Source organism: Galeopterus variegatus, unplaced genomic scaffold (assembly GCF_000696425.1).
Source record: "Galeopterus variegatus unplaced genomic scaffold, G_variegatus-3.0.2 Scaffold367, whole genome shotgun sequence".
Taxonomy (NCBI): domain Eukaryota; kingdom Metazoa; phylum Chordata; class Mammalia; order Dermoptera; family Cynocephalidae; genus Galeopterus; species Galeopterus variegatus.
This window is the reverse complement of record NW_007726478.1, coordinates 389,557-416,966: the sequence shown is the minus strand read 5'-3', so window position 1 is coordinate 416,966 and position 27,410 is coordinate 389,557. Positions and strand designations below refer to the sequence as shown.

The 27,410-nt window shown below is 43.7% G+C and overlaps 1 protein-coding gene across 3 annotated transcripts; it reads left to right on the top strand.

The window, feature by feature from the left end:
• On the top strand, positions 1-27,410 carry NR6A1 (nuclear receptor subfamily 6, group A, member 1). Of its 3 annotated transcripts, none has more exons than XM_008568020.1 (7): positions 1-51; positions 7,242-7,396; positions 9,493-9,717; positions 10,888-11,142; positions 18,468-18,589; positions 20,198-20,350; positions 26,202-27,410. In XM_008568020.1, the coding sequence occupies exons 1-7, from the start codon at positions 13-15 to the stop codon at positions 26,309-26,311; spliced, it is 1,059 nt and encodes a 352-aa protein (XP_008566242.1). In that variant the 5' UTR covers positions 1-12; the 3' UTR covers positions 26,312-27,410. The 3 variants fall into 3 exon arrangements, with proteins under 3 accessions (XP_008566242.1, XP_008566241.1, XP_008566243.1); XM_008568019.1 differs by having other exon boundaries at positions 9,490-9,717; XM_008568021.1 differs by lacking the exon at positions 26,202-27,410 and adding an exon at positions 22,065-23,885 and having other exon boundaries at positions 9,490-9,717.

Below are 27,410 nucleotides of genomic sequence, written 5' to 3'. Positions count from 1 at the left end.
AGAGAAGATGGCATGCCTGGAGGCCGAAATAAGAGCATTGGGCCAGTCCAGGTGAGTTCTAGACCTCACACTCTCTGGTTCATCCTGGAAACTCAGGGCTCCCAATGCTTCTGTAGCTCACCTTGGTCCTGGTGGAGGGAGCATCTTTGCTTTCATTCCTGTAAAACTGCTTTTAGGGCCTGGAGGTGAAAGTGCATTGCAGATCTTAAATATATAAGATAATGATGAAAGATCTTGTGATTACTCAAGCCTTCTTAAGGATTTTTTAGGCAGTGACCCAATTCTGCTTATGAGTTATCCAGAGGATTTTTTTTTTTTTTGTCAGTCATATAAGGGTGTAGGTAACTTAGCCTAGTAGAAATCAGCAAGACTTCTTTGCTGTTCATTTCATGTAAAGATATATAGGCAGAATGTTCATTGCCTTGTTTGTAGAGTAGGAATGATAATACCATTCAGTCTCACAGACATTTTTACTAAATTTCTTCTCTACCAGGCCTTATACTGTGAACTCAGTTTAGTGAGAGAGGCTGATACATAAACAGACATCACATACAGTGAGAGATAATAGAGGATGTCCAGGGAGTACTGGGAGGTGGGGGGTACTTCTATTCTGTTTGGGCTGGAGCCCTGGTTGGGGACTGGAGACACTCAGGGAAGGCTTCCTAGAGAAGATAAAGTTTGAACTGAGTCTTGGGGAAGGAAGAATTAGCTGTTCATGGAGGGATGGGAAGCCAGGCATTTTTTCTTCATGCTAAAGAGAACAGACTGTGAAAAGACCTGAGGATGAATCTTTAAGGAATGACAAGGATTTCATTCAGTCAATGGAGCATTGAGCACATGGAGTGGTAGGAAGATAAGACAGATTCCTTGAAATTTTTTTTTTTTTGTCCTTTTTGAGACTGGCCGCACCGTGCTCAGCCAATGAGCGCTGTGAGCGCACCGGTCATCCCTATATAGGATCCAAACCCGCGGCAGCAGCGCTCCCAGCACCGCACTCTCCCGAGTGCACCACGGGCTCGGCCCAGATTCCTTGAATTTGAAAACAGTTCTCTAAAGAGTGTCCTTCAGTTGTCTTTGACTGTAGCTCCTCAGGTAAAGCCTTTGTGAGGCTGGCCTACACCACTTGGTTTTTTTTGCCAACAGAAGAAGATCTTCATGAGGATAGAGAATTCGGTCTAGTTTTGACCTATTAAGTGAATCCCTCAGCACACTAGTGGACAGGGAGCATACCTTAAGAATTATTGGTGTGGACCAAGAGGCAACCACTAAAAGGTTTTAAGTAGGAAGAGGAGATTTTCATTTTAGAAAGATCTTTCTAGATTTTCATTTTAGAAAGATCTTTCTAGCAGTGGAAATGGTTTGTGATGAGTGGGGTGAGAGTGAATGAAACTGAGGTAGAGAAAAAGTAGTTGGAAGGGTTTTGTAGAAGTCCAGGTGAGATATAGGTAATAGTTTGAAGTAGGGCAGTGACAGTGCAGATTGAGGGGAGGGAATAGATTGAAGAGATATTTAATAGGTAATTGATAGGATTTATGCAATTAAATGTGAAGGAATGAAAGAAGGACAGGATTTCCGAGTTGTTTTGACACACACAATGATGATCTCTGGAGTATTTCCTGTCACATGAGCTTTGTACACAGTATGCACTCAATAAGGGGGTGTGTGTGAAAGAGAGAGACTCTCAAGTCTGCAGTATTCATTCTTTTTTTTTTTTTTTTTTTTGATTATGCATCTTTAGTTTCTTTTAAACTAGTACATTTCCCCCACTTTCTTCTTTCTTCTTGACTTTAGTTTTTGAAGGGTTGAGGCCAGTTGTCCCACAGTCTGGATTTGCCTTATTGTTTCCTCTAACTTCATCTTCTATGTCCTGGATTTTCTCTAAAGTTTATTCTCTCACAGTTCTGTGGGGCAGAAGTCTGAAAGGGGCAGGCAGGGCCACACATCCTCCAGAAGTTCTAGGGGATAATTCGTTTATTGTCTTTTCTAATTTCTGGTGGCTTCAGATGTTCTTTGGTTTGTGGCAGCATCACTTCAGTGTCTCCTCTGTGGTCACAGTGCCTCCTTTTCTCTGCCTTTTTTAGTTTTGGAGGCTGGGCATTCCAAGGTCCAGGGAACACATCTGGTGAGGTCCTTATTCTTGGTGGTGACTCTCCATAACAACGCAGGGTATCATGTGGTGAGAATGGACAACTTCCATCTCCCAGCAGTCAAAGGTTTGCTCCATGGAACATTAGCAGCTACCCATTTCTTCCAGGCCACCAAGGACATCGCCTGCCTCACCAATTTTGGAGGCTGGGAAGTCCAAAGTCCAGGGAACACTTACGGTGAGGGGCTTCTTTGGTTGTGAAGTTCTGGAAGCTGGGAAGTCCAAAGTTCAGGGAACATATCTGGAGAGGGCCTTGTTCTTGGTGGGGACTCTCTACAGTGATGCAGGTGAATGACTGAGCAAGAGAGACTGATTTTTTTCCTTTTTACTCTCTGACTTCAATTTGAATAGTTTGTGTTACTGTGCATTCATTTGTCTTGTCTTCTGCAGTGTCTAATATTCTGTTAATGCTATCCAGTGAATTTTTAATTTCACTTATTGTATTTTTTCAGCTTGGGTATTCTCGAGTTCTGAAGCCAGAGATTGCACTTTCTTGGCTTTATCCTTTTCTGTTCGTAAAGAGTTGAATCTGATCAGGGAGAGGAGCTGGGACATTGAGGGGTCATTGCACTGTCCCTAGACTGCCTACATCCGGGCTTGTCATTATGGGAGGAAAACAAACCCCTATTTGGCTAAGTGACAGCCGTCAGGTTTGCTCTTCTACTCTGACAGAATAAAATTCATATTCTTCTTCCTCATCACCCTCTCCTTTTTCATCAGCAGTATTCACCATGTTCGTGTTGATAATTGTTCATGTCATCTGGATGAGTTTCTAAGGCTGGCAAGTCCAAAGTCCATCTGGTGGTGGTTACAGTGACCCAGGAGTCTCACATTGCAAGATGGTGGAAGCAGAAAGAACAGAGAGCCATTCTTATTTTTTTGATCAAACATTTTTATTCTTGTTATTCAAGTTATATATATCTCTTGTAAATTTATTTATTTTGGTCTGGACTTAGTTTTAAAAAAAACTAACATGAAATCTACCTTCTTAAATTTTTAAATATACAGTACACTTAAAAACTTAGTGTACATTGTTACACAGCAGATCTCTAGAACTTTTTCATCTTACGTGACTGAAACTCTATATCCACTGAAAAGCAACTTTCCATTCTGCCTTTCCCCTACCCCTTGGCAACCACCATTCTAGTTTCTATTGAGTTTGACTACTTTAGATACCTCATAAGGTAAAATCATGTAGTATTTATCCTTCTGTAACCAGCTTATTTCATTTAATATAACGTCCTCAAGATCCATCTTTGTTGTAGCATATAACTAGATTCCCTTTTTAAAAAAATTTTCAATCTAAGTATTTGGGTTTTTTTTTTTTCATTTTTTAATTTGTTATTAGCATATTCATTCTTACAAATCGTGGCATTTCTTTATGCCCTTTGTCCTACCTATCACTTCCCAAACCCCTTTCCTCCCTCCCTGGATCCCCTTCTTTTTAAAAGCTGTTTGTATGAATATACTACATTTTCTTTATCCATCCCTCTGTCACTGGACATTTAGGTTGTTTCCACCTCTTGGCTATTGTGAATAATGCTGCAATGAGCGTGGGAGTGCATGTTCATGTCTCTTTGAGATGCTGATTTCAGTTCTTTTGGATAAATACCCAGAGAGGGATTGCTGAATATGGTAGTTCTATTTTAAATTTTTTGAGGAAACTTCATACTGTTTTCCATAATAGCTCTCCATTTTACATCCCCACCAACAGTGCACAAGGATTCCAGTTTCTTCATAGTATCATCAATACTTGTTATTTTCTGGTGTTTTGAGAGGACTTTCACTTTTTTGTTTGTTTGGTTTTGGCAGCTGGCTGGTACAGGGATTGAACACTGGACCTTGGTATTATCAACACCACTCTCTAAACAACTGAACTAAATGGCCAGCCCATTTTCTGGTTTTTTGTTTGTTTGTTTGTTTGATAGATAATGGACATTCTAACAAGTGTGAGGTAACACAGTTTTGATTTGCATTTCCTTGGTAATTTGTGATGTTGAGCATCTTTTCATATACTATTGGTCATTGTCTTCTTTGGAGAAATGTCTCTCCAAGTCTCTTGCTCATTTTTAATTAGGTTCTTTGTTTTGTTTGTTTGTTATTGAGTTAATAGGAGTTCCTTATATATGTTGGGTATTAACCCCTTATCAGATATATGGTTTACAACCACATAGTTTCTCATAGATTGACTTTTCACCCAATTGATTCCTTTGCTGGAAAGAAGCTTTTTAGTTTGATATAGTCCTGCTTGTCTATTTTTGCTTTTGTTGCCTGTGCTTTTGATGTCATATCCAAGAAGTAATTGTCAAGCCCAATGTTATGAAGTTTTTCTGTGTTTTCTTTTAGGAGTTTTATAGTTTCAGGTCTTTAAGTCATTAATCCATTTTGAGTTGATTTTTGTGTGTGATGTAAGACAAGGGTCCAATTTTTTTTTGTTGCTCCTCTTTTCTTTTTTTGCATGTGGATATAGTTTTCCCAGCACTATTTGTTGAAGCAACTAAGAGATTTATCCTTTTACTATTGTGTAGTCTTGACATCTTCATTCACTAAATATGTGTGGTTTTACTTCTGACCCCCATATTCTGTTCCATTAGTCTTTATGTCTGTCCTTATGCAAGTACCATATGGTTTAGATTACTATAGCTATGCAATATGTATCAAAGTGAGAAAGTGTAAGGCCTCCAGCTTTGTCATTCTTTCTCAAGATTGTTCTGGCTACTCAGGATTCCATATGAATTTTGGGATTGTTTTTTCTATTTCTGCAAAAAATATCACCTGTCGCGCCCGCACCGCGACCGGCAACAGGATCACAACCCTTGGTGTCGCGCCCGCTCCGCGCTCAACCAGTGAGCAGACTGGTCTCTATATGGGATTCGAACCCTCAGCGGGAGCGCTGCACTCTACCGAGTGCGCCACCGGGCTGGCCCAGAGAAACCTATTTCACCTGTCATTGCATTTGATTTTTTGATACTGGGCATCTCCCTTTTAGTTTTAACTGTTTATAGATGGTGTGTTAGGCAGAGAGAGCTGTGATCTACAAGTTCTTAATTGTGTTTGTTTTTAATACAGAAAAAGAGGGATAGAATTTCCAGTTATTGAGCACTTATTGTGCATGTGCACTTTATAACTTTACCTTAGACTGACCTCCCAAGTCTAACTCAAACCTGCATACTTATTTGCTCCACCATCCTGTGAGGGAACCATGAGCTAAAGGGAGGTGGTATTACCTCCATTTCACAGATGAAGGGGCTAAGGCTCAGATTGCTTGAGTGACTTGCCCAATAGCACCCAGCTAGGAAATGACAAATGAGATTTGTCCCTGGTTCAAGCACTCCCAGCATGTTCAATGCATCAGCAATTGCTCAGTGCCCCATGAGAACCCCAGGGAGAGACAGATGCTGTCCAAACTTGCCTTCCAGCTGGAGTAAACTTACCTCACCAGGCCTGGCTCTTTTCACTGGCCCAGGTACTTTCATGCCTTCCAAGCTCCAGTCTTGCTCTTACTACCATCACTGAGGCTGCTTCAGCCAGGGCCTCAATAAATGTTTTGCAGTTCGATAGCACAGTTTATCATCATATGTCTTGTAAAATGCACACAATGATTTTCAGGGTTCTAAGGACCCCTAAGAGAAAAGTGTTTTTGTTTGCTGCATGTGACTGAATTTTAAAAAACACCCCCTACAATTTAATATGTAATTCAGGATATTTCAGACCAGCCATTCAACTTATGCAGCAGTTAAATGTTTCGTGTTTCCCCTCCAAGTCCTGTGTGCTAGCTGTCTTCCAGTTCTAAATGTTCCTATATTTATGACCAAGGCAGCTCAAGGTTCCCTCACAGGCTGTTGGAGTAAGGAAGTATGCAGGTTTGAGTCAGACAGACTTGGGAGAAAAGATCCTCCCAGGTTCCCATAGGAACAACAAATAAAAATCCATCTAGCCCCTCCTCCTTAGTACTCACTCTAATTCTGTGTGCTGAGTTTAGCCAGTTAAGCCTCAACCCTGGGTTAGACACTTTACAAAAAAGTTTATTCACTCCCTCTGTGGTATAGTAGCTAGAGCACTGGACTGAATACTTGGATACTTTGGCCCCTTCCTCAAGCTCCTTTCCAGACATTGGCACACAATGTGATCTTGGGCAAGTCAGTTCACTTCTCTGAGCTGCAATTTCTTCTTTTATTTGATAGGCTTAGAAATGTCATTTTTCCTAAGGAAAAAAAAAATACTATGCAGAGGTACTTGGTTGAGACTTAATAAATGAATATTTGTTCATATATTTAAAATGTATTACTGAGTACTTAACTCTTTTCTAGGTCCTATCAAGGCCTTAGATCTTACAGAGGATATTTTTATGATCTATTACAAGTGCTGTAAAAATAATGACAATGATGTCATTATCACCCCTTCCATAATTATTGCTATGTGCCAGGCCTTTTTCTAATTGTTTGATATAGATTAATTTAATCCTTAAAACAGCCCTATGAAGTAGATACTATTATTCTCTCTACCATACAGATGAAGGGACTTAGGCTTAAATAGTTAAATAACTTGCCCGAGATTGTACAGCTAGGAGTGGCAGAACCTGGATTTGAACAAAGGTGGTCTGGCTCCAGAATTCATACTCTCAACCACGATGTGGTTCTGCCTCTCCCAGAATACACAGAATTATGAGTGAATAGAAGAAGGACCTAAAATTCTGTCTAGGTGGTGGTAGAAAGCTTCACAAAGGAGGTGACATTTGGATTGGATTTTAAAGGGCAAGTCCAATATTGTTATTAAGGAATGGTGTTTCAGGGTTAGGAAAGAATAGACTCAAGGACAAAGAGGAATGTTGAAGAGTCTAGAGGCTTTGTGGCTTGAGAGTAAGGTAAGTGGGCAAGAGGAAGGCCATAATGGGCCATGGTGCAGGGAGGCAAGCAGCCAAGCTATCCTAAGATTAGTGAGAGGCCTGGAGTATGGGGGTGGAGGAGAGGGAATCTAGGGTTTTCTCTAGAGACTGCTGGAATCTGCATGAGATTTAAATAAGCTCTCAGTCCTGAAGAAGGAACAAAGGGTGTTCTGAACATCCAATCTAATATTTATCAATTCCTTGTTAAAGATATCAGAAGAAGAGATCGAAAGGATCATGTCTGGGCAAGAGTTTGAGGAAGAGGCCAATCACTGGAGCAACCATGGTGACAGCGACCACAGTTCTCCTGGGCACAGGGCTTCAGAGAGCAACCAACCTTCACCAGGCTCCACACTGTCCTCCAGGTGAGCTTTAAGCAAACCCAGCATCATCATCTAGGAACCACTCAAAGAGTAGACCCATAAAAAATCTCTGGCCTAGTAGTCCTGCCAGGTTGTCTCAGCCATTGTACTCTTTGTCTCTTAGGCTCTTTTTTTTTTTTTTTTTTTTTTTTTTTTTTCCTTTTTGTCTTTTTTACTGACCAGTAACGGGATCGCAACCCTCAGTGTCGCGCCCGTACCAGGAACCGGAAACAGGATCGCAACCCTCGGTGTTGCGCCCGCACCACGCTCAGCCAGTGAGCGGGAACCGGTCTCCACATGGGATCCGAATCCTCGGCGGGAGTGCCGCTGCGCTCCCAAGCGGCGCACTCTCCAGTGCGCCACCGGGCCGGCCCGTCTCTTAGGCTCTTTTTTTTTTTTTTTCCTTTTTGTCTTTTTTACTGACCAGTAACGGGATCGCAACCCTCAGTGTCGCGCCCGTACCAGGAACCGGAAACAGGATCGCAACCCTCGGTGTTGCGCCCGCACCACGCTCAGCCAGTGAGCGGGAACCGGTCTCCACATGGGATCCGAATCCTCGGCGGGAGTGCCGCTGCGCTCCCAAGCGGCGCACTCTCCAGTGCGCCACCGGGCCGGCCCGTCTCTTAGGCTCTTGGGGTAGGGTCCAGGAGATGCAAATCAGTGTTTCCCAGACCATTTTATGCTAAGGACCTTGAATGTGTCAGGGGTCTCTTCTACAGACCTATAAAATGCTATCTATTCATGCCCATATATTCTTCACTTAACAGAATAACATTTTTTTTTTTTGTCTTTTTCATGACCGGTAAGGGGATCACAACCCGTGGTGCGGTGTCGCCCACACTGCGCTCAGCCAGTGAGTGCACCGGCCATTCCTATATAGGATCCGAACCCGCGGCGGGAGTGTCGCTGCGCTCCCAGCGCCGCACTCTCCCGAGTGCGCCACCGGGCCAGCCCGAGAATAACATTTTTAATGTAGCTCTTTTCCCTCATTTATTTTATTACTGAAATAAAACAAAACCACATTTACAATGTTGAATTAAGTTATAATTTCTCCACCTCACAAGAGTCAGTGTTTTTGACTTTATAAATTTTAAGAAATAGTAAAGGCTTTTTACAGCAGGCAAATTGCTGCTATAAAGAAATACAAATTTAGAGACTCTTGGTTCAAGCCTGGTATCTTAAGTTAGTCATTAGGTGTGAAATGGAGCCATCAGCTAGCAGGGAAGATTTCCTTTTCCCAGAAACCTTTCTTATAGGACGGCGTTGGCAAACTACTTCTGTAAAGACCAGATAGTGAATATTTTAGACTTTGCATATCTAATGGTCTGGGTCTCAACTACTCAACTCTACCTTTATAGCATGAAAACAACCACAGACAATATGTAAACCAATGATGTGGCTGTGTTCCAATAAAACTTCATTTACCAAAATGGGCCATGGGCTGGATTTGGCCTGCAGGCTGTAGTTTGACGACCCTGTATAGGAGATAGATCTAGGTAAAAGCTATAGGATTTTTTTTTTTTTTTAATTAGCGACAGAGTGGTTAGATTTCTCCAAGAAAGGTGAGGAAGGTAAGAATGTGCCTTTCTCCTTATATTTAATAGTAGCTTTTATTCCATTCAGCTGTTCTTAGTTTGTTCCTTTGAATATTTATGGAGTTGTTGTCACATGCCAGATTCCTTGCTGGGTGCTAAATTTGTTTTGTGGCCTCACAAAGCATTTAGCCTATCTGTGCCTTAGTTTCCCTAAGAGTAAAATAATAAAAATACCCATTTTTAGTCTATCAGTATCCATTAAAAACCCTCCAGATGTGGCACCTGTACAAAGAATTCATTCAACCAATATTATTCACTAACTACTCTGCCGAGCATTGGATGTCCAGTGTGAACCCCACATTCCTGCACCTGCAGAGTCCTTGTCTCACAGATGAGAATCTAGTAGTGGAGACATTCACGTAACCATTAATTACGTCCCCTGTCTTGATAAAGACAAGACCTCATGGCAAAAAGAATGCCTAAGCCACCTTCTGGTTCATTTCCTTTGAGTAGACACTAGGCCTGCCATGGCTCTGCTTGACAGGAGACTTTTCTCTTCAGTAGGTCTGTGGAACTAAATGGATTCATGGCATTCAGGGAGCAGTACATGGGAATGTCTGTGCCTCCACATTATCAATACATACCACACCTTTTTAACTATTCTGGTCACTCGCCACTTCTGCCCCAACAAGCTCGCAGCTTGGATCCCCAGTCATACAGTCTGATTCACCAACTGGTATCAGCCGAGGACCTAGAGCCACTGGGCACGCCTATGTTGATCGAAGATGGGTGAGTGAGCTCTGCCCTGCTTGGCCCCTAAAATCTCGGAATGTCCCACGCACACCCACCTGCACCCGGGCAGGTGTACCCCAGGCTTTGGGACGAGTCAGGATAACAAGTGAAGACTGAAGCATGAGAGGTCAAATCTCTGCTTATCTTTGATGTTAACGGTCCCTTATTTTTTCCTTAAGCATATTTTCTCATGGAGTTAGGGTTACTTCTCAGTCCCTCTGGAATTGGAATTGAAGGGCCTTTGTTTCTGCTTGGGCCTAGGTAAGATTAGGTGTGAGCATTTGTGTGTCAGAGATGAGTGATAATTCTGGGCATAATCATACATCAAGTTTAGGCTCCTTAACAAGGCACTCAAGGCCCTAACTGGTCGCGGCCTGTCTGCATCTCTAGCCATTGTATACATAGGTAGCCTAGCCCGCCTGAGAGGGTGGATGGAATACTCTTTCAGTACTCAGTTGGCCCTATCTGAGTTGGCCTGGAGCATAGGCTGTTTGAATGTTATCAAGCTTAGATCTCCTAAAAGGTAGCCTGAGATTTCTTATGCTGGTTTCCAAGATTCAGAAGAGGAGACTCAAATATCTACTTACAGGAAGGTCACACACACCTTTATAAGTCTGGATGTGAGATTATGAGGAAGAGTCATGCCAGGGGGCCTTGAGAAGAAGACAGCTGGGACCCTTAAGTCCGTGGCCTCAGAGGCCTCCAGAGTTGAGAAATTCCCTGCTACTTCCCTCTAGCTGTAGCTTAAAGGAAGGGTTGAGCAACTCTGGTTCCTGAACTCTCACCACCAGGGGGTGCAGTGAGAGCAGGAAAAGCTTCTGAACTTGTTCTGTTCTCTTCAGCCATCTGGCCCTGAGATACATTTTTGTGCCAGTCCCTGTATTGGTTGGGCACCAGATCCACCCCATGGAGTTCTCATTGCCAAAACTAGGGCAGGAATGCCTGGGAATTTTCTCTAGGACATGGAATATTAGAGGATACCTGAGCTTGCTACTGGTCTCAGTCCTGTCCCTTTATCAGAAAATTGAATGGAACTCGAGACCCATGGTCAGAGGCAAGGAACTTACTGCCAGGAACCCTTTGTGCCCTTAGTAGTATCCTCTCCCTGTGCCCCTGTCCACCCCTTCTGGCCAATGGAAGTGACTTTCCCCTGTCCCTACCCCCCAGATATGCTGTGACACAGGCAGAACTGTTTGCCCTGCTTTGCCGCCTGGCTGATGAGCTGCTCTTTAGGCAGATTGCCTGGATCAAGAAACTGCCTTTCTTCTGTGAGCTCTCAATCAAGGATTACACATGCCTCTTGAGCTCTACGTGGCAGGAACTAATCCTGCTATCCTCCCTCACCGTTTACAGCAAGCAGATCTTTGGGGAGCTGGCTGATGTCACCGCCAAGTACTCACCCTCTGATGAAGAACTACACAGGTGAGGGCTGCTGGCTGGGGAAGAAATCCCAAGCAACCAAACTGTTGTCATCCCTGCAAAGCAGGGTTGTGTAGCCCTCCAAAGGATGAACATTAAACCACACTCTGCCACTGACTAGCTTTGTAACCTTGGCCAAGTCTCTGATCCTCAGCTTCTGAATTTATAAATGGTATGATAACAGTACCTCTCCAAGAAGATAGTTGTGAGGAATAAATATTATACAGTCAAGCTTGACAGAGTGCTAAGCTGTTGTTTTTCTTATTTCAGAATTACTGAGATAAGATAATATATATGGTGTATTAGTCTGTTTCTGTTGCTTATAACAAAATGCCTGGAACTGGGTAATCTATAAAGAAAACTAAATTTATTGCTTACAGTTCTGGAGGCTGGGAAATCCAAAGTCCAGAGAACACGACTGGTGAGGGTCTTCTTTGGTAATGGCTTTACAGCAATGCAGGTATCTCACATGGCTGAAAATGGCAGAGCAGAGCAGAGAGAGAGAGAGAGAGACCATCATTATTAACCCATTCACTACAGCATGGGCCTACAATCTAATCACCTCTTCAAGGCCCCACCTTTCAATTAACATAATAGGGTTTCACACTCTCAACAGTTACAGTAGAGATTTAAGCTTCAATGAGGTGGGGGGTGGGGGAATGCATCCAATCTACAGCATATGGGAAAAACAAAAATCTGAACTCAAGGTCTTGCTCTACAAGGCAAGAGGAGCTCTGAACTGTAGTTTACAGTCCAAGAAGGAGACCTAGGGATCATTGTACCTATTGCGTGCCAGGCACTAGGCTAGATATTTTATATCATTGTCTTATTTCTTTCTAACAGCCTCCAGCGTTATGGGTGTCTTTATGCCTGTTTTATAGATGAGAAAACAGAAGTTCAGAGAGACCCACCCATGACGGTTTTAGATTTGAATCCAGAGCTTGGATTCAAGCTTATGCCTGCCTCACTTCAAGGTTTAGGCTCTTTCACTGCATCTGAGATGCAATGAGATGTTAAGAACAGAGGACTAAGAGATCGAATAGTTCTCCTCACTGTTTTCTGGCATGACATTTCATCCCAGCTGGCTGGAATCCTTCTAACTTCTCTGTCTAGAATGGGTTATCTTTTTCCCTGCTGCTACATAGCCTGTCTATGCACACTTTTTACTTACTCACTTTGGAGACTTGGGGCACACAGTGATCATATTTCCTGACCCCCAAATCAGGACAAATGATCTGTTGAGACAGCTTTTCTGGCTTATTAATTTATCCATATGAAAAGTCTTATAAAGTTTAATTCACATTTAAATAGATATTTCAATAAATCACATTTATTAGATAGTTTAAAATAGTGGAAGTCATAGAATTCCAAGGCACCCATTGATGAAAACTGGAGAGGGTGGAGTACCAACACCCACACTTCTCTTCACAAGACTGGTTTGCATCTCCCCCCTGCCACCCAATCGTGGCATAAAGACAAGCCAAGGCTCAAGCTGGGAGCAAAGCTCCAAGACCCTCAAGTGCCCTTTACACAGCTGAGGGAGGGAAGACTTTGGGTGCTGACTCTGTTCCCTGGTTTTCTAATATTTTCTTATTCATGATGGTTTCTGGCTTCAGGGTGATCTATAAATGACAGGGTTTTGAACCCAGCTGACACTTTGTCCTGTAAACAGAACTATCTGATTTTGTAGATGACCTAACCTCTTGTCCAAAGCTTCTAATTCATTGTTCCCATCAAATTCCTGTCTCCTGCTTCATAACACTGGGCCGATGGGGTGTTTGGATAGCACTCAGCCTACTCCAGTGTCAGAGCTGGCCCAGGGAGCCTACCCTCCCTATTTGCCTGGAATATACCAGTTCAGCCCGGTGCTGCCTATAGAGTTTAGCCTCTGAGCTCCATTCATTACAGACTGGTGGGTTTTCCCAGGCCCTCTACAGGTTTAGGGGATTGGGAGGCAAATAGAAGCAAATGCAGTCTACAGTGAAGTGTTATATTGGTGGCAGGGGTCAGTGGCAGTACAGGGTGTTCTGTGGCTTTGAGCTTCATAAGGCATCGCATCTCACTGTAGCCAATCCCTTGAGTCCCAAGACCAAGGCAGAGACCAATAACAGCTGATAAACTTAAATTAATTAAAATTAAAGATTTAGTTCCTCATTTGCACTAGCCACATTTCAAGTGCCCAGTAGCCACATACAGCTAATCGCTACTATATTGAAGAGTGCAAATACAGAACATTTTCATCATCATAGAAAGCTCTGTTGAACAATGCTAACTCTGGGACACATGTTGCTGCTGAGTACTCAAGTGGATTCTGAGGATAAGAAATGGATTTGTTGTTAGGACTCTTACTCTACTATGGAATCCGTCAATGGAAAAGTAAGTGTTAAACTTCAACTTGTTAGTTCTGACTCCATGGCCATTTACTGAGCATCTATCGGGTATGTTTGGGGAAGAAGCTGGGATCATAGATGATGGAGATATGGTTTCCGACTCTGAGAGTCCCTATTCTTGGTTTAGGGGGTTGGGAGGCAAATAGAATCAGATACAATCTACAGTGCATGGGTCTATTGAGGAGCATATGAAGGACAGTACAAGGTAGACTAGGGAGTGAGTGCCTACACCTGCAAAATCAGGGAAGGTTACCAAAGGAATAGATGTTTCAGCTGAACCTTGAAGTGAGAATTTTCTAGGTACATTGTAGAGAAGAGGACAAAGGCAGGAGAATAACACGAAGTCCTAGAAATCCTGGATGGTTGTTATATGCAGGGAATTAAAAGCAATTCTGTGGATAAGATTATAGGGGGAATGTATCTGAGAGAGAGAAATGAGGGAAGAAATGACTAGAAAGAAAGGTTGTGAAGGTGCTCCAAATGCCAATCTAAAGAATTTGGACTTTATTGTGTAATAGTTTTAAATTATAGCAAGTTTTTAAATGGGGGAATTACACAGTTGGGTTCAGTTTTAGAAAGATCTCTCTGGCTGTAAAGCTCAGGATGGATTGGCATGGACAAGGCTAGTCAATGGCTGGGTAGGAGGTTGTTCCATAGCCCAAGGTAAAAGAAAACATGGCCTGGACAAGGCAGCAGTGACCTTGGGATTAGACAGAGCAGCACAAAGTTAGGAGATGTCAAGGAGGTAAAGTCAGTGGGACTTCAGTGAGTGAAAAAAATTGGGAATGACTGCTGGTTTTTAGACTAGCTGGGCAGGTGGGCACCAATTCTTTTACCCAAGATGAAGGAGCCTGAGAAGAATAGGATGGGAGATGCACCATTCTGAGTTTGGTTTGGATGTCTATGGAGTCTGAGATGCATTGGGACTGCTAGGAAGTCATAGGAAATGGCAGGTCAGGAACCTCTGGAGACAGGTTAATCACTGTAAAAGGTAGTCCCCACTCTGTTGGAAACTCAGGGTGTGGCGTCTGTAATTGGCCATAGCTCTTTCCTACCTTTCCTGCTCCTGCATTGCTCCCACTCCCCCAGACTATCTGTACAACTCTTGAGTGCAAGTGAGTTCCTGCTGTCATGAAAGGCTTTTCTCAAATGATACATGACCACCTCCTTTTCTCTTCTCAAATATTGAATCAAATTTATGGTGCCCATATTCCTTAATCAGACTGTTATCAGACAGTGAGCCGAGTGAATTTGATTTAAAACAGATTGTAGCACCAGCCAGTGACTGCTCCTGGCCCTAATCAAGACTCCTTCACCCTCAGGAGAAGATGCCTTGAGCTAGATGGGGTTTAATGGGCACTTCTATCTCATGAGCACTGGCTCCATTTCTGCCAGATCTCTGGAAAACTTTCCCTCCCAGCTTCCCTGCCTATAAGGCTAAGGAAACACAATCTTTTCTTTTGGCTGCAATAATAGGAGTGATGATGATAAAGCTATTAATAATGATAGTAGCTAACAATTATAGAGTATTGTGACAAGTTCCGACTTAAGTGCTTTATGCTCATTGTTAATATGTTAATTGTTGAGTTCTCACTGCCACCCCGTGAGACTGGCACTAGTGTTACTCCTGTTCTAGAGATGAGGAGCATGAGATTTAGAGAGGTGAAAACTAAAGGCTACAAAGCTAGAAAGAGATGAAGTTAAGATTATCACCTACGTCTATTGTGCTCCAAAGCCAGTCTCTTTACTGTTACCCTATACTAGATTCTTATTCTCCCAGAGCCTTCTCAAAAGGTTTGACTTTCTGGAACTTGTCCTGGAGCTACAGTCTGACTTTTCATCTTGGAGTTTGTACACGGGTGCTGAGATAACATTTCCTCTAAGGTTGTGGCTGATGACTGCTCCTGGGGGTAGGTGCATTTAGATGAATGAAAAAGAGACAACTGGGCCTCTCAGCCCTCTTAATGGGACATAACTTATACAGTGTCAGCTTCTATTGCTGACTGAATGGTCCAGTGGTTTGGGGGATCTTGGCAGGAATGTTTGCCTTGTCCTAGCATGCTTGTGTAATGGGAACCTAGAAGAAGAATGGGTGTGTTTGTCCAACTTTCTGGCTTTGAATGTTGATAATTTGTAGACAGGGAATACAGGGGCGTCAGAACTGTGGAGTGGGCAGATGTGGAGGAGGCACGGCTGCAGAAGAAAGCAGGCCCATGGAACAGAGAACAACTTTGTTTATCAAGGGGTGGGATGCGGGGTGTGGAGGAAAGCTTTGCAGTCAGGCTGTGGAGACTGAGTGGGGGCTGCTGGGCTGCCTGCCAGCCCCCCACCACTGCCAGGGGCCCATGATGGTTGCCTGTTGTAGGAAATTTGGAAAAGAGGGATGTGCTATCCCCAAGAGAAAGGGCAGATCTGGGGCATATGCACAGGCCAGGCACTTGGGAGCTCCTTTGTGTCCCTCAGGTCAAGACTCAGACAGGGTCAGGTTTGGCACTGCAGGCTAGGGATCTGACTGATAGCCACACACCTGCAGGTTCTGCAGTGCCAGAGTGAGCACTTGGGGCAAGAGGTTGCTGATTAACGGACAGAGCATTATCTTTGCTTGCTACACTGCTCAGCCACCAAACAGATGCTGACACCGCTTCTCCCCTTGCATCCTCCTTTTTTCTGCTCTACCCCGTCTCTTCCACACTCCACTGCTATAATCAGATACTAAAGGGAATTGGCAGTAAAGACCTTTTTTCCTCTCAAAACATAAGTAGCCAACAAAGTACTATGATGAGGACTGGTCTTCACTCCCAAGCACATTGTATCCTGCAAGTCTCAGCTTTTCATACACTGCAGTAAACCTAACACTTTCCCAGGGATCTCCCCCACCTCACCCTGGGGGCCAAGTTGCCATGGGAACACAGAGCTCCTGAGGGTCCCCTCTGGTAGCCTTTCCCAGTCAGCAGTTAAGGACAAGACAGGATCAGAGGGTGGGCAGTGCAGTACAGAGAAAAGTCTACAGGCTTGGAATTAGAAAACCTGGGTTTGGACCTTGGCTCCCCACCTCTTATTTGCTATGTAACCTTGGGAAAATCACCTTTTTCTGCTTTCTCATCTCTAACATGGAGGTGGTATTATTTATCTCCCAGGTTATTGTTAATATGGTAAAATGTAAGAATGCATGTGAAAGGATGTAATACATAATAGGGGCATAGTAAATAACCTCTCTGAGCCTTTGTTTCCACATGTGAATAAAGGGAATTATGATTAATATCCATTTTGTGGAGTTATTGGGAATATCCAGTGAGAATATATGTAGAATACTTGAAGTGCCTGGCAGGTAGCGAATACTCAACAAATGGTAGAATGATAAAAGTTGTTACAGTGGTTATTGAATATTGAATTGTCTATCAGCCAGTCTAGGAAAGTGTCAATAAAGTGGTAAAAGCCATTGGGCCAGGTGCAGAGAGAAACTGAGTCAGCCATCATAGCTCAAATCAGCAAACTGAAGAAGTCTGGTCTCAGATTGGGAGCCATGCCATGAGGCAGAGGGTCAGATTGCAGATACTATACCTGCTGCTGTGGCTCCCCCTGGTGCTTGAGAAGTGCAGGTGCCTCTGACCCCAACCAGAGCCAGGCTTTCCCAGGGAAGAGAAAAAGCCCATCTTGTCCAGGAAGGCAAAGCCTAGCAAAGCCTTCAGAATTAATGTGGAAACCAGTAAAGCCTAGAAGCAATAGTGCATTCCCAGGTGTTCTGGACCCTGCCCAGATAGGGCCTTCTTGCCCAGATCTGAACATGTCACCAGGAAGTAGCCCTGGAGCTGAGCATCTTCTCTTTGTGACTGAGCTCCATCTAAGACTCATCTGAAACTCCCCTTGGCCCACTGTCCACCCCACTCCTGGAATGATTCAGGCAAGACCTTACCCCAAATCCTCACTAAATGTTTGCCTCCTTAGTTTGGAGGTATCTTCATCCCAGTATGAAGCATACCCAGAGCATTAGTCCCCCGGGGTGCATAGCCTGGGCCTCCTTTGCCTAAAACTTGGTCTTTCCCCAAGGTGTTCTCTCCTAACTCAAAGAAAGGAGGTTGGCCAGCTTTGGGCCCCTGTGCTAGGGGATACCACTTTAGATATTGGAAGAAGCAGGTCCTCAAGGAGTTGGCCCAGGTTCCAAGTTCGAACTCCAATTAGGTGTGTGCTTGTGGACCAGTCCCCTCTCTTCTTTCAACTTTGTTTCTCATCTGTACATTGGTGATGATTATCACACCTAGCTCATAGGGTTGTGAGAATCAAATGAGATAATACACAAAGTGCCCAACACAGAGACTGGCATGGCACGGGGATTCAGGTAATGTTTCTCTCTGTCCCTAGCTGAAGTCAGGGCTGCCAATAAAAATTTTCTCTGTGCTTAATCTCAGCCCTTCTGGAAACAGTGAACGTAAATACATACAACCTGCACCTTTTTCTGCATTGTGTCAGAGGCTTACATAGAGTCACCATGGCAGCTGCCATTGATACTGGAGGCTGCATCTCAACAATAGCAGTATCTTAATAATGTCATATTTTTCCATATTTACATCCCAAACCACCTTTGGCCCTTGTTAGCCCAAGCAGGCAAGCATTATCATCTTACAGAGGGGGACCTCAAAGTTTAGAGGGGTCAAATGACCTTCCCAAGCTCTCATAGCTGTGTATAATGGAACTGGATTTGAACCTAGATTTGATTGACTCCATCTGACCTTGAGAACAACAGCTTGCATGAGCTATGTTGGCCTCTAGACAAACCATGGATGTGCCTGTCCTTCACAATGGCTGTGGAGTCCATTTCCCCCAAGCCCAGCCTCTTTCCTGTTGTAGATGCCTTGAGGAGCTTTACGAGCCCTCTGTCTGCCTTTGCTTGGCCTCCTCTGGTATCAGAGCCCACTATTAACACCTGTGTCTATTCTCCAGATTTAGTGATGAAGGGATGGAGGTGATTGAGCGGCTCATCTACCTGTATCACAAGTTCCATCAGCTGAAGGTCAGCAATGAGGAATATGCGTGCATGAAAGCAATTAATTTCCTAAACCAAGGTGAGTGGCTGGAGGCAGAGAAAAGAGACTTTCTTTTGGTCAGTGAACATTTACTCTCCTTGTTTAACCCCCCTTACCCTCAGGACTGTAATACAGAATCTGTCATACCACATGGCTACCAATCTTGGATGGCCTATGCTCCCCCTTGTCATCACCTTGCCCCTTTATAGTGCAAGGAATGCTTAGGATTTTTTCTTCAAACCTAAATGCCACAATCTCTATAACTCATGGAGGAAGGAAGAGTATTCGCTTTGTTTAGTCAGTTTTAATGCATTTAAACACAGACACCAAGGACAGTACATGCGTCATTTAAAGCATGTACCAACTTTACCAGTGACTGAAGAAGAGCAGAGTGACTGATGAAACTGTTGGAGATAAGGCCTGTGTGACAGGGCAGAGTGGGGGTGCACAAAAACTCACATGCACATATCAAACATGGCTTTTAATTAGAACAGTGCCGATGTGATTTATGTGGAGTATTTCCTGCAAGTGGCGCTTGGTAGCTGCTGGTAAGCATTACATGAAGGAGAATTTGTATTCTCTTTTTTCCAAAGTAGCATATGAGTGTTCACTCCCAGAGTGAAACCAGGCTATTTTGCTGCCTGTGGCATTGAAAGTGCTCTTTTCCTGTATTCAGTTGCCTAGTCCAGAGACTCTTGATCTCCTGCTTTTTGCCCATTCTCCCCCCCGCCGCTGGCCAAACCTCCTCCTCCTGCTTCTACACCATTCATGCATTTATCTTGTGTTCTTCATGCCTTCCCTAGGCCAAGCCCTGTGCTGAGCATTAAAGACATTGAAAAAAAAAAATTAGACCCCAGGTTTCTGGCCTCAAGAAGTATACATACACTCTGATGGCTCTTAACACATTACTTCATTACCTCAGATGGGGGGAGATCAGTAGCAACTTTCTGGAGGAAGAGAAATATAAGCTGAGCCTCAAAGCCTGGGTAAGATTTATATATAGAATATTTATATTCATATTCTATATATAAAAAAGATGTGTGTGTGGATAGATAGAAAAAATGGAGGGACAGCCCAGGTAGAATAGTGAAAACAGAGGCAGACAGGAGATTGTGTGTGTGTGTGTGTTTCAAGCATGGATGTGTAGGTATCAGCAAGGTTTCTGATTGGCTCCAACAAAGGGCAAATTTAAAGATACTGTGAAGGATGAATTTGGAAAGGTCGTGTGTGTGTTTCAAGCATGGATGTGTAGGTATCAGCAAGGCTTCTGATTGGCTCCAACAAAGGGCAAATTTAAAGATACTGTGAAGGATGAATTTGGAAAGGTAGATTATTCAGTCATTTGTTCAACATTCACTGGTACCTGTTTTGAACCAAACCCTATGTTGGCAGCTGGGTATGAAGCTGAGAAAGCCATATCCTTGCTCTCAAAGGGCTCAGTCTAGTGACTGTGCTTTATATTATTTTATTCTTCTCTACCTTATTTCTCTTCCTTTATCCAGAGCTTAGTTCCTCCGTATTAGAAAGAGAAAAGATCCCTGTCGTGACAACATTTAATGACTTTTAATTGAAAGGTACACATATTCAAGGAGCTGGTGTTTCTTTCACATAAGAAAGCCCCTCCCATTCCCTCTGGTTTTTTCACAGATATCAGGGGTCTGAGCAGTGCCTCACAGCTGGAACAGTTGAATAAGCGATACTGGTACATTTGCCAGGATTTCACTGAATATAAATATACACACCAGCCGAACCGCTTTCCTGATCTCATGATGTGCTTACCTGAGATTCGATATATTGCAGGTAATATCCTGGGTCTTGGGCTTCCAGCCCTTGCTTCTCTTAGCTTGTGAAAGGAAGGAATCGAGCAGTGTTTTCAGGATGCTGATTCTAGGCCTTTCATCAGCTACATAAAAGAGTTATTACCCTTTCCCTCAGAAAATTTCTATTATAACTGGAAGTTTGTGTTTCTTTGTAGAGAAGAGAGGCTAGCATTTCCTGAGCTCCTGTGATATGCAGAGAGTCCTTTATGGCCTTATATCATTTAATCTCAGAACAATCACTGCAAGGCTGGTGGCTGGTAATATGGCCATTCTGTGGATGGGGAAACAGGCTCAGAGTATCTCAAATTAATTTCATTTCCTGAATTATATACTATATGAGTGGATTTTATGGTATGTGAACTATATTGCAATAAAAAAAATTAACTTCATCTCATAGAATTGCCCATGAGCTTTAGGGGATCATTTATTTAAACTGATATCTTTAAAATCCTTCGTTTACAATGGAATTTTGTGTGTTGGAGTGTGTATGTGTTTGTGTGTGGTCTTGACCCCCTTCTGATCTTCTTGACATTTAAATGGATCTATTTCAATATAAAATCCTGGCTTTTTTTGTTGTTTATTACTTCATTTAGTAAAAATTCTTTTGTTTATAGCTGTCCAGCACATACTGAGGAGCAGCTCAGAAATGTGACCTCTAGTCTGGCATTGCTCCTATAAAATTCAGCAATACAATTTTTGAAGGAAAAAATTTTCAATCTGACAAGGGCCACGGAGTGGTCTAGCAGATGTGAGCTAGACCTAAACTATTGGAATTTTAGGGATATTCTGATAGTTTGTTTCAGCATTTTATAAACTATATTCTACCAGATAGGATGTTAGTCAGGTGCTCTGTGAAATAAAGGCAAGCCAATAATTAAACACCACTCTCCCCTATAGAACTGATTTCTCAGCCCTGGCAATACTTTTGGTCACCTGGGAAGCTTTAAAAATATCAGTGTTTGGGTTACACCTTCAGAGATTCTAATTTAATTGGTATGAGGTGGAGCCCGAGCATCAGTATTTTTAAAACACTCCCCAGGTGACTCTAAGTTACTGATGGAGACAACCACAGCCTTAGGTATTTACAAAGCATATTAGCACACTAAAAACTCTAAGTCCTTCAATACAGAAACCTGTAATGCTCTTTCAACCCTGAATTTCTCAAATTTGCTTCTGTAACTCTCCCCCCTTTTTACCTCCTGTACTTTTATTAACCTGTTATACTATTCTGAGAGGCAATGCTTTGTAGAATGCTAGTTAGAGAATCTACCAGGAAAAAAAAGAAAACAGGATATAAGTTTCTCATGGTATTTGCTCTAAGAGGACATCTAGGACTACCTCTAAGTTTCAGATTTCTCATCTATAAAATGGAGATAAAAGGTGATATCTGTTACACAGAAATATTGTGAGAATAAAATGAGACAATGCTTTTAACCACCTAGTACAGAGTAAGTATTTCCTGGGTAGTAGAATGATTATGAGATGGAACCATCTCTAGACTCCCTATGGCACCAAAATGGATCTGGATAGCAGGATGTTAGCCCAGTCTGTTTGGCGTTTGTGATGCTTCTGGCACTTCTCTTTTCCTAGTCACTCAGCAAAGTGATATCCTTCCTCCAACAGCCCAAGAGGAGGCAGACTTGCCCTTCCACCAGTGGCCACTGCTAACTCTTCTTCTCCCACCTTGTTTCCAGGAAAGATGGTGAATGTACCCCTGGAGCAGCTGCCCCTTCTCTTTAAGGTGGTGCTGCATTCCTGCAAGACAAGTGTGGGCAAGGAATGACCTGTTCCCAGCACCCTCCTCAGGCCAACCACAGCGCCTTGGGTGGGCAGGACAGGCTCCGGAGGAAAGAGCCAGAGAGACCAAGGTGGAGGCTGTGAAGCAGTATTTCCAGTTGCCTCCATAGCAAGAAGAGTTTTTTGTTTGTTTGTCTGTTTTTTAACCTCATTTTTTCTATATATTTATTTCACGACAGAGTTGAATGTATGGCCTTCAACACGATGCACGTGCTTTTGTGTGAATGCAGCCAATGCATTTCCTTGCAGTTTACAGAATGTGAAGATGTTTAATGTTGCAGTGTTGTCATTGTTTAGAGATAGTTTTTTTGTATTTTGAGGGAGAGGGTGGGATGGGGCTAAGATGACTATTTCCATAATGTTGACAAAGACGACTACCTCAGTGGAAATGGGGGGAAAGGGGTGACCATCCCTACTTTTTCCACATTTTCTCAGGATACTCATACATTTGTCTGTCAGAGAGCAAACTGCCTTTTTCTAGCTACAGAATTGACAGGTAAAAGAGCACACCACAAAGGGGCAAAGTGTTGTTAGGAGATTTATTAAGCATGGTGGGTGAGATGTTGGAAACAGGAAAGATAAAGATTGAGCTATCTCTTTTCTTTGGAAAGCATGAGAGAGTAGGGCACAGTGACCAAATTTAAGGCAGGTGTCATCCCACCCAACAAATCCTAAGGGCAGAATGGTTTCTGTCCTCACACCCTGCTGCCCCACCCCCCTACACCACCACTGTCAACTTTTCATCCAGGCAAAGTCCTGGCAATAAATCAATCCATAGGACTTGCCTTCCAGCTCCTTTGGAGCTCATAGCTACCTAGTTTTCTTACGTGGATCTGCTAAGACCTACCTTCCTCAGAGTCCTTTCCTCTCCCTTATAAATTTGACTTCCTATTGGCCCTTTGAAAAAACTGACTGAGCAAAATGCCATGTTCTGAATACTGGTGCCCACTAATGATTTATTCTCTTTTCACTTTGTTTTCTTCAAAGCATAGTGGGAAAAAGGCCAGACTGCTATAAGAATAAATTTTCCTCCTTTGGAATCCACTGTTCCTCTCTCTACCCTACCTCATCCTAGCCCCCAGGACTGAATCCAAAAATTATACTCTCTTTTTTAAATAGTGGGAAGGACCATTTACCCACCTGCTGACCAGAAATTTTGCCCCTAAATTCTACTTCAAGTTCTGCTTATCTCTCCAAAATAAGACCAGGCTCCCTCAGGGCCCCAGAACAGAAAGCCCAAAGCCCAGAGTGGCCCAACTGCCCCTTACAATGTCAGTTGCCTGGCCAAGGCCTGGAGGGCTGCAGCCAAAAGCATCTGAAAGGGAAGGGGGGCTTTAAACTACCTCATGTTCCTAAGGGCCTGGCTGCCTCTGCAGATATGGCCTGGACCCCTTGTTCTTTTACTACCTACCCCACCTAATCCCAGGAAATGTTCCTTACCCTCTTGACTTTGGCCAATGGTCATACCAAGTTTGTCTTGAAACTCTTTCAGGTGCTTTTCCCTTCTCTGCCTTAGTATAGCAGTTGCCCCCTCCTATATGCAGGTACCTTCTGAAGCCAGTGCAGCAGACTGACCACCTAGTTGGGTGCATCCAGGGATCTAAGTGGTTCTGAGGGTCCCACAGCACTTCTTTCTGCCTGTTTAGTCAAAGGCTGTTTGCTCTCTCCCCAACTCAGCCTAATAAACCTATCCAGGAGGCCCCCACATTGTGTGCATACTGGGTAGTCTGTGTCTGATTGTAATTTTTTCTTTCTGTTGAAATGTTACGGGTACCAGCAGAGTGATGATTTTTTCCCTTAATGGATCTAAAACTCAGAGCATTGCTCCTCAATGCCATTTCCCCAACTGCTCTGAGAAAGAAAAGAAAGAAGAGACATGTTCCTCAGGAAAAGCTCCAACTAGCACATCAGTGGGAAGATTTTGTGTGTGAATGTGTGTATGTATCTGTTTATTTCTAAGTTCACAATATTTTTCTTGTTTCCCTGAATTTTTTATTTAACCAACTAGGTCACATTTTTTGGCTACAGGTCAGACTCTGAGCTGCTTTACTTAAGATAGGAGAGAGGACACATATCAAAAACCCCTTCTCCAAGATGGCTCCTGTGTGCAGCATCTTTCTTTGCTTAGACCTCCATCTGTCAAATTATTATTTTTTGAAATTGCTTTTCGAATTAAGCATTTTACCTGTTGTGTTGGGTGTCAAAGGAAATTGCTCTCTGATGAGGCAAGAACATGTCTCTCCAATAATGTAGTATTAAACGGAGAAAGTTGTTAATATGTGAAGTGGGAGAAATGTTCTGCAAGTTGCTGTTGCACAAATCCATTTTTACAAATGTTTGCAGCAGATTCCATAGAACAAAGAGCCCATTCATTGCTGAGAGCTCTGCAGAATCTCTGAGCCAAGTGGCCGTGTGTTCCGAGCCAGAGTCTGACCTGTGGACCGCCTTTAATGTCTTCTGCACCCAGTCCTTTTATGACGTGGGCTTTTTTTAAACAGGGTAAAGTGAATGTGTTGCGTTGCAAACTCAGGTATTATGAGAAGGTAGGAGTATAGCTAGCAACGTGGAGACATTAGGTCAGCCACTAGATGTATTTGAATTTGGTTTGAAGGACACAGAGAAAGGTTGGAGGAGAAGGTTTGGTATGTTTGTTTTTTGCCTTTCTTCCCATAATGTTTGGTTAACAGGTAGCCTTTTTGCTAGTGGGAGAAGAAAAAAGTTGTGTGTGTTGTCTGATTCCTCTTCTGTCCTCTCTCTGATCCCCAGCCACCAAAAGCACTCATTTTGAGTGAGAATTTTTCCACCATAAAGATATGACCTGAAAACTGTGTGGAAAAGCAGAACCCCATCTCCTTGTACTGCACTGAAACATGTAAGCTTTTACCTTCCTTCCCTTTTGAATGTTTTTTTTTGACCCAAGACAAAAGTTGGAATCTTGGAACTTCATCTGTAATTCATGCTCTCTGGCTCCCTTTGTAGACTTTTGGAGTCCTTCACAAGGTTTGGTATTCTTGCCCTTAGTCTGGAGAAACTCTCCAGAACCTGTCTCAGAAGCACTCCACCTGGCTCAGAGGACACCCAGCCCCCTGTGCCTGACCCACAGGTGAGGTGGGTGATCCTCGAGGGATAGAAGGAAGCAGGCAGGAATCTCCCTGTCCTGTTCCTCAGAACCAGAACAGGGATAGAGGGAACCTATGGGTGTCCATAACATCTCTGAAAGTCACCCATTCCACAACAACCTGCCTGTCACCTGCCACCCCTTCTCAGGGAAGTGAATACCCGCCATGGTCAGTGTCACCAGATCCTTAAAAGGCTGGGCTCTCTGAGCTAGCTGCATTGCTCTAAAAGTCACCCATTCCACAACAACCTGCCTGTCACCTGCCACCCCTTCTCAGGGAAGTGAATACCTGCCATGGTCAGTGTCACCAGATCCTTAAAAGGCTGGGCTCTCTGAGCTAGCTGCATTGCTCTGCTACCCATTTCCTACATTTGTTTATTCTTGATTTCCTGGAGAATGGGACAGATGGAGATAGACAAATCCACTGTGGGCAACATCTAAGCCATGGCTAAGGTTGGCCAAAGTAAGGTTGATCCTGGCCTCCCAGCAGGGTAGGAAGCTGAGCAGTGGTTCCAAGTCTTTAGCTCTGGGCCCCTGGTCTATGTCTCTCTTCCTCGTTGCTTTTTAAATGTTTGCAGTTGTTTTAAGAAATCCAGTCTTTCAGACCAGCTTTTCTATTAAACTTCAAATTTTTCTTTATTAATTTTTTTAAAGTTAAAAAAAAAAAAAAACTAAACAAAAAAACCCACTACTGTACTTTCTCCCCTTGATCCATGAGAGTTCCCTGCACTCCCTTCTGCCTTTGCAGTTGATCATCTCCCTTTTTCCTCAGCTTGCAGCATCTATGTCCAGTGTCTGTGAAATATCTGTGTCTCAGGATGAGAAACGGCAATTATTCCACCAGGTACTGGAAACTGGTTAGCCTTGAGGCAAGGGTTTCTAGGGCCACAGCTCAGGGATGTGTATTTAATTACAGGGTCCCTGGCAACCCCTGTCTTGGCTGCCACAGCAATATCTTCTTTTCTGGGCTTGGGAGCCAGACCTGGACTGTTTCCTCAGAGGTGGGAGCTCCAGAGAGCCTGCTGAGCCTGGGACCAAGCTGGGGCTTCCTCCTTGGCCAGACCTGGGCTACCTTGAGACTTGAAGACTTCTGGCTATCCTGCAACATGAGCCATGTTAGTGCTGCCTCTGCCAACTCATAAGAAGCCTGGTTCCTCTGTCCAGTCCAGTCCCCATTTGTCCTTCCTCTTCTTGGCCTGCAGCCCTACCTGAGTGACAGCCTGCTCGGGAACCAACTGTAGGCTCAAAGGGAAGCTTTGAGGAAGGCCATAGCCTGCTATAAGCCCAAGAAAAAAGTTGTGTTACTGGTGGAGGCAAGTCTTCCAAGTCCCGAAGCCAGCCCTGCCTGCCAAAGGACTGTCTTTGCCCTTTGGTGACCATTGTTTTCTTTCTCTGAAATTGTCTTGTAATAGGTGATAATATTGACTCAGATTTCCAATGAAAAGAAGAAAAAAAACTACCTCTTGAGTGACATCCTGGTCTATTCCTCTCTGAGGAATCCTGTGGGAAAAGAATACTGTAGCTCCTGCTCTGTTTACATGTTTCTGTCGGGAAAGAAACCCTGCCTGCCCTGGGGTGTTGGTGTTTTTGTCTGTGTTGCCATCCCAGGCCTGCGATAGGGGCTTGTGGCTGCACTGTAATGTCTGGGCTGTGCCTGGGGAGTCCTTCCCACCTGTCCAGCCAGGGACTAGCCACCCCCTTGAAGAGGCCTCCATTGCCTTCCTGTGGGGAGCACCACCTCCCACAAACACTATCTTTAGGGGTTCTGGTGGCACATGTATCCATGAGCCTACCCTTGAGCTACCTACCATAGGTCCACCTCCACCCACAGTCCTGTGTAGGAATTGAGTAAACGGGATGTCTCTGAGCCCTTGTCCCCAAAGGGCCGGCCAAGGGCTGCCTGCCAGCCTGGCTGCATCAACCCTGCATGACCAAATGATAGTTGGCGGGCTCTGCAGGCTACCCAGGCCCTCTGCTACCTCCCACCCTTGCCAGCTGGCAAAGGATGGGCTTTGTTCTGTGAAATGACTACCTGTGGAAATGTGACCAATTAGTGTGAAATGCATGTTTAGCAAGTGTTAGGTACTGTATTTGAACCAATAAATGTGAATCCTTCTGCACATGG

Bases quoted from the DNA above. Each gene is read 5' to 3' on its own strand.
- NR6A1 (XM_008568019.1), top strand. From the start codon at position 13: ATGCCTGGAGGCCGAAATAAGAGCATTGGGCCAGTCCAG. The intron at 9,718-10,887 runs GTGAGTGAGCTC...CCTACCCCCCAG, and splicing joins CCTATGTTGATCGAAGATGG to ATATGCTGTGACACAGGCAG. The intron at 11,143-18,467 runs GTGAGGGCTGCT...TCTATTCTCCAG, and splicing joins TCTGATGAAGAACTACACAG to ATTTAGTGATGAAGGGATGG.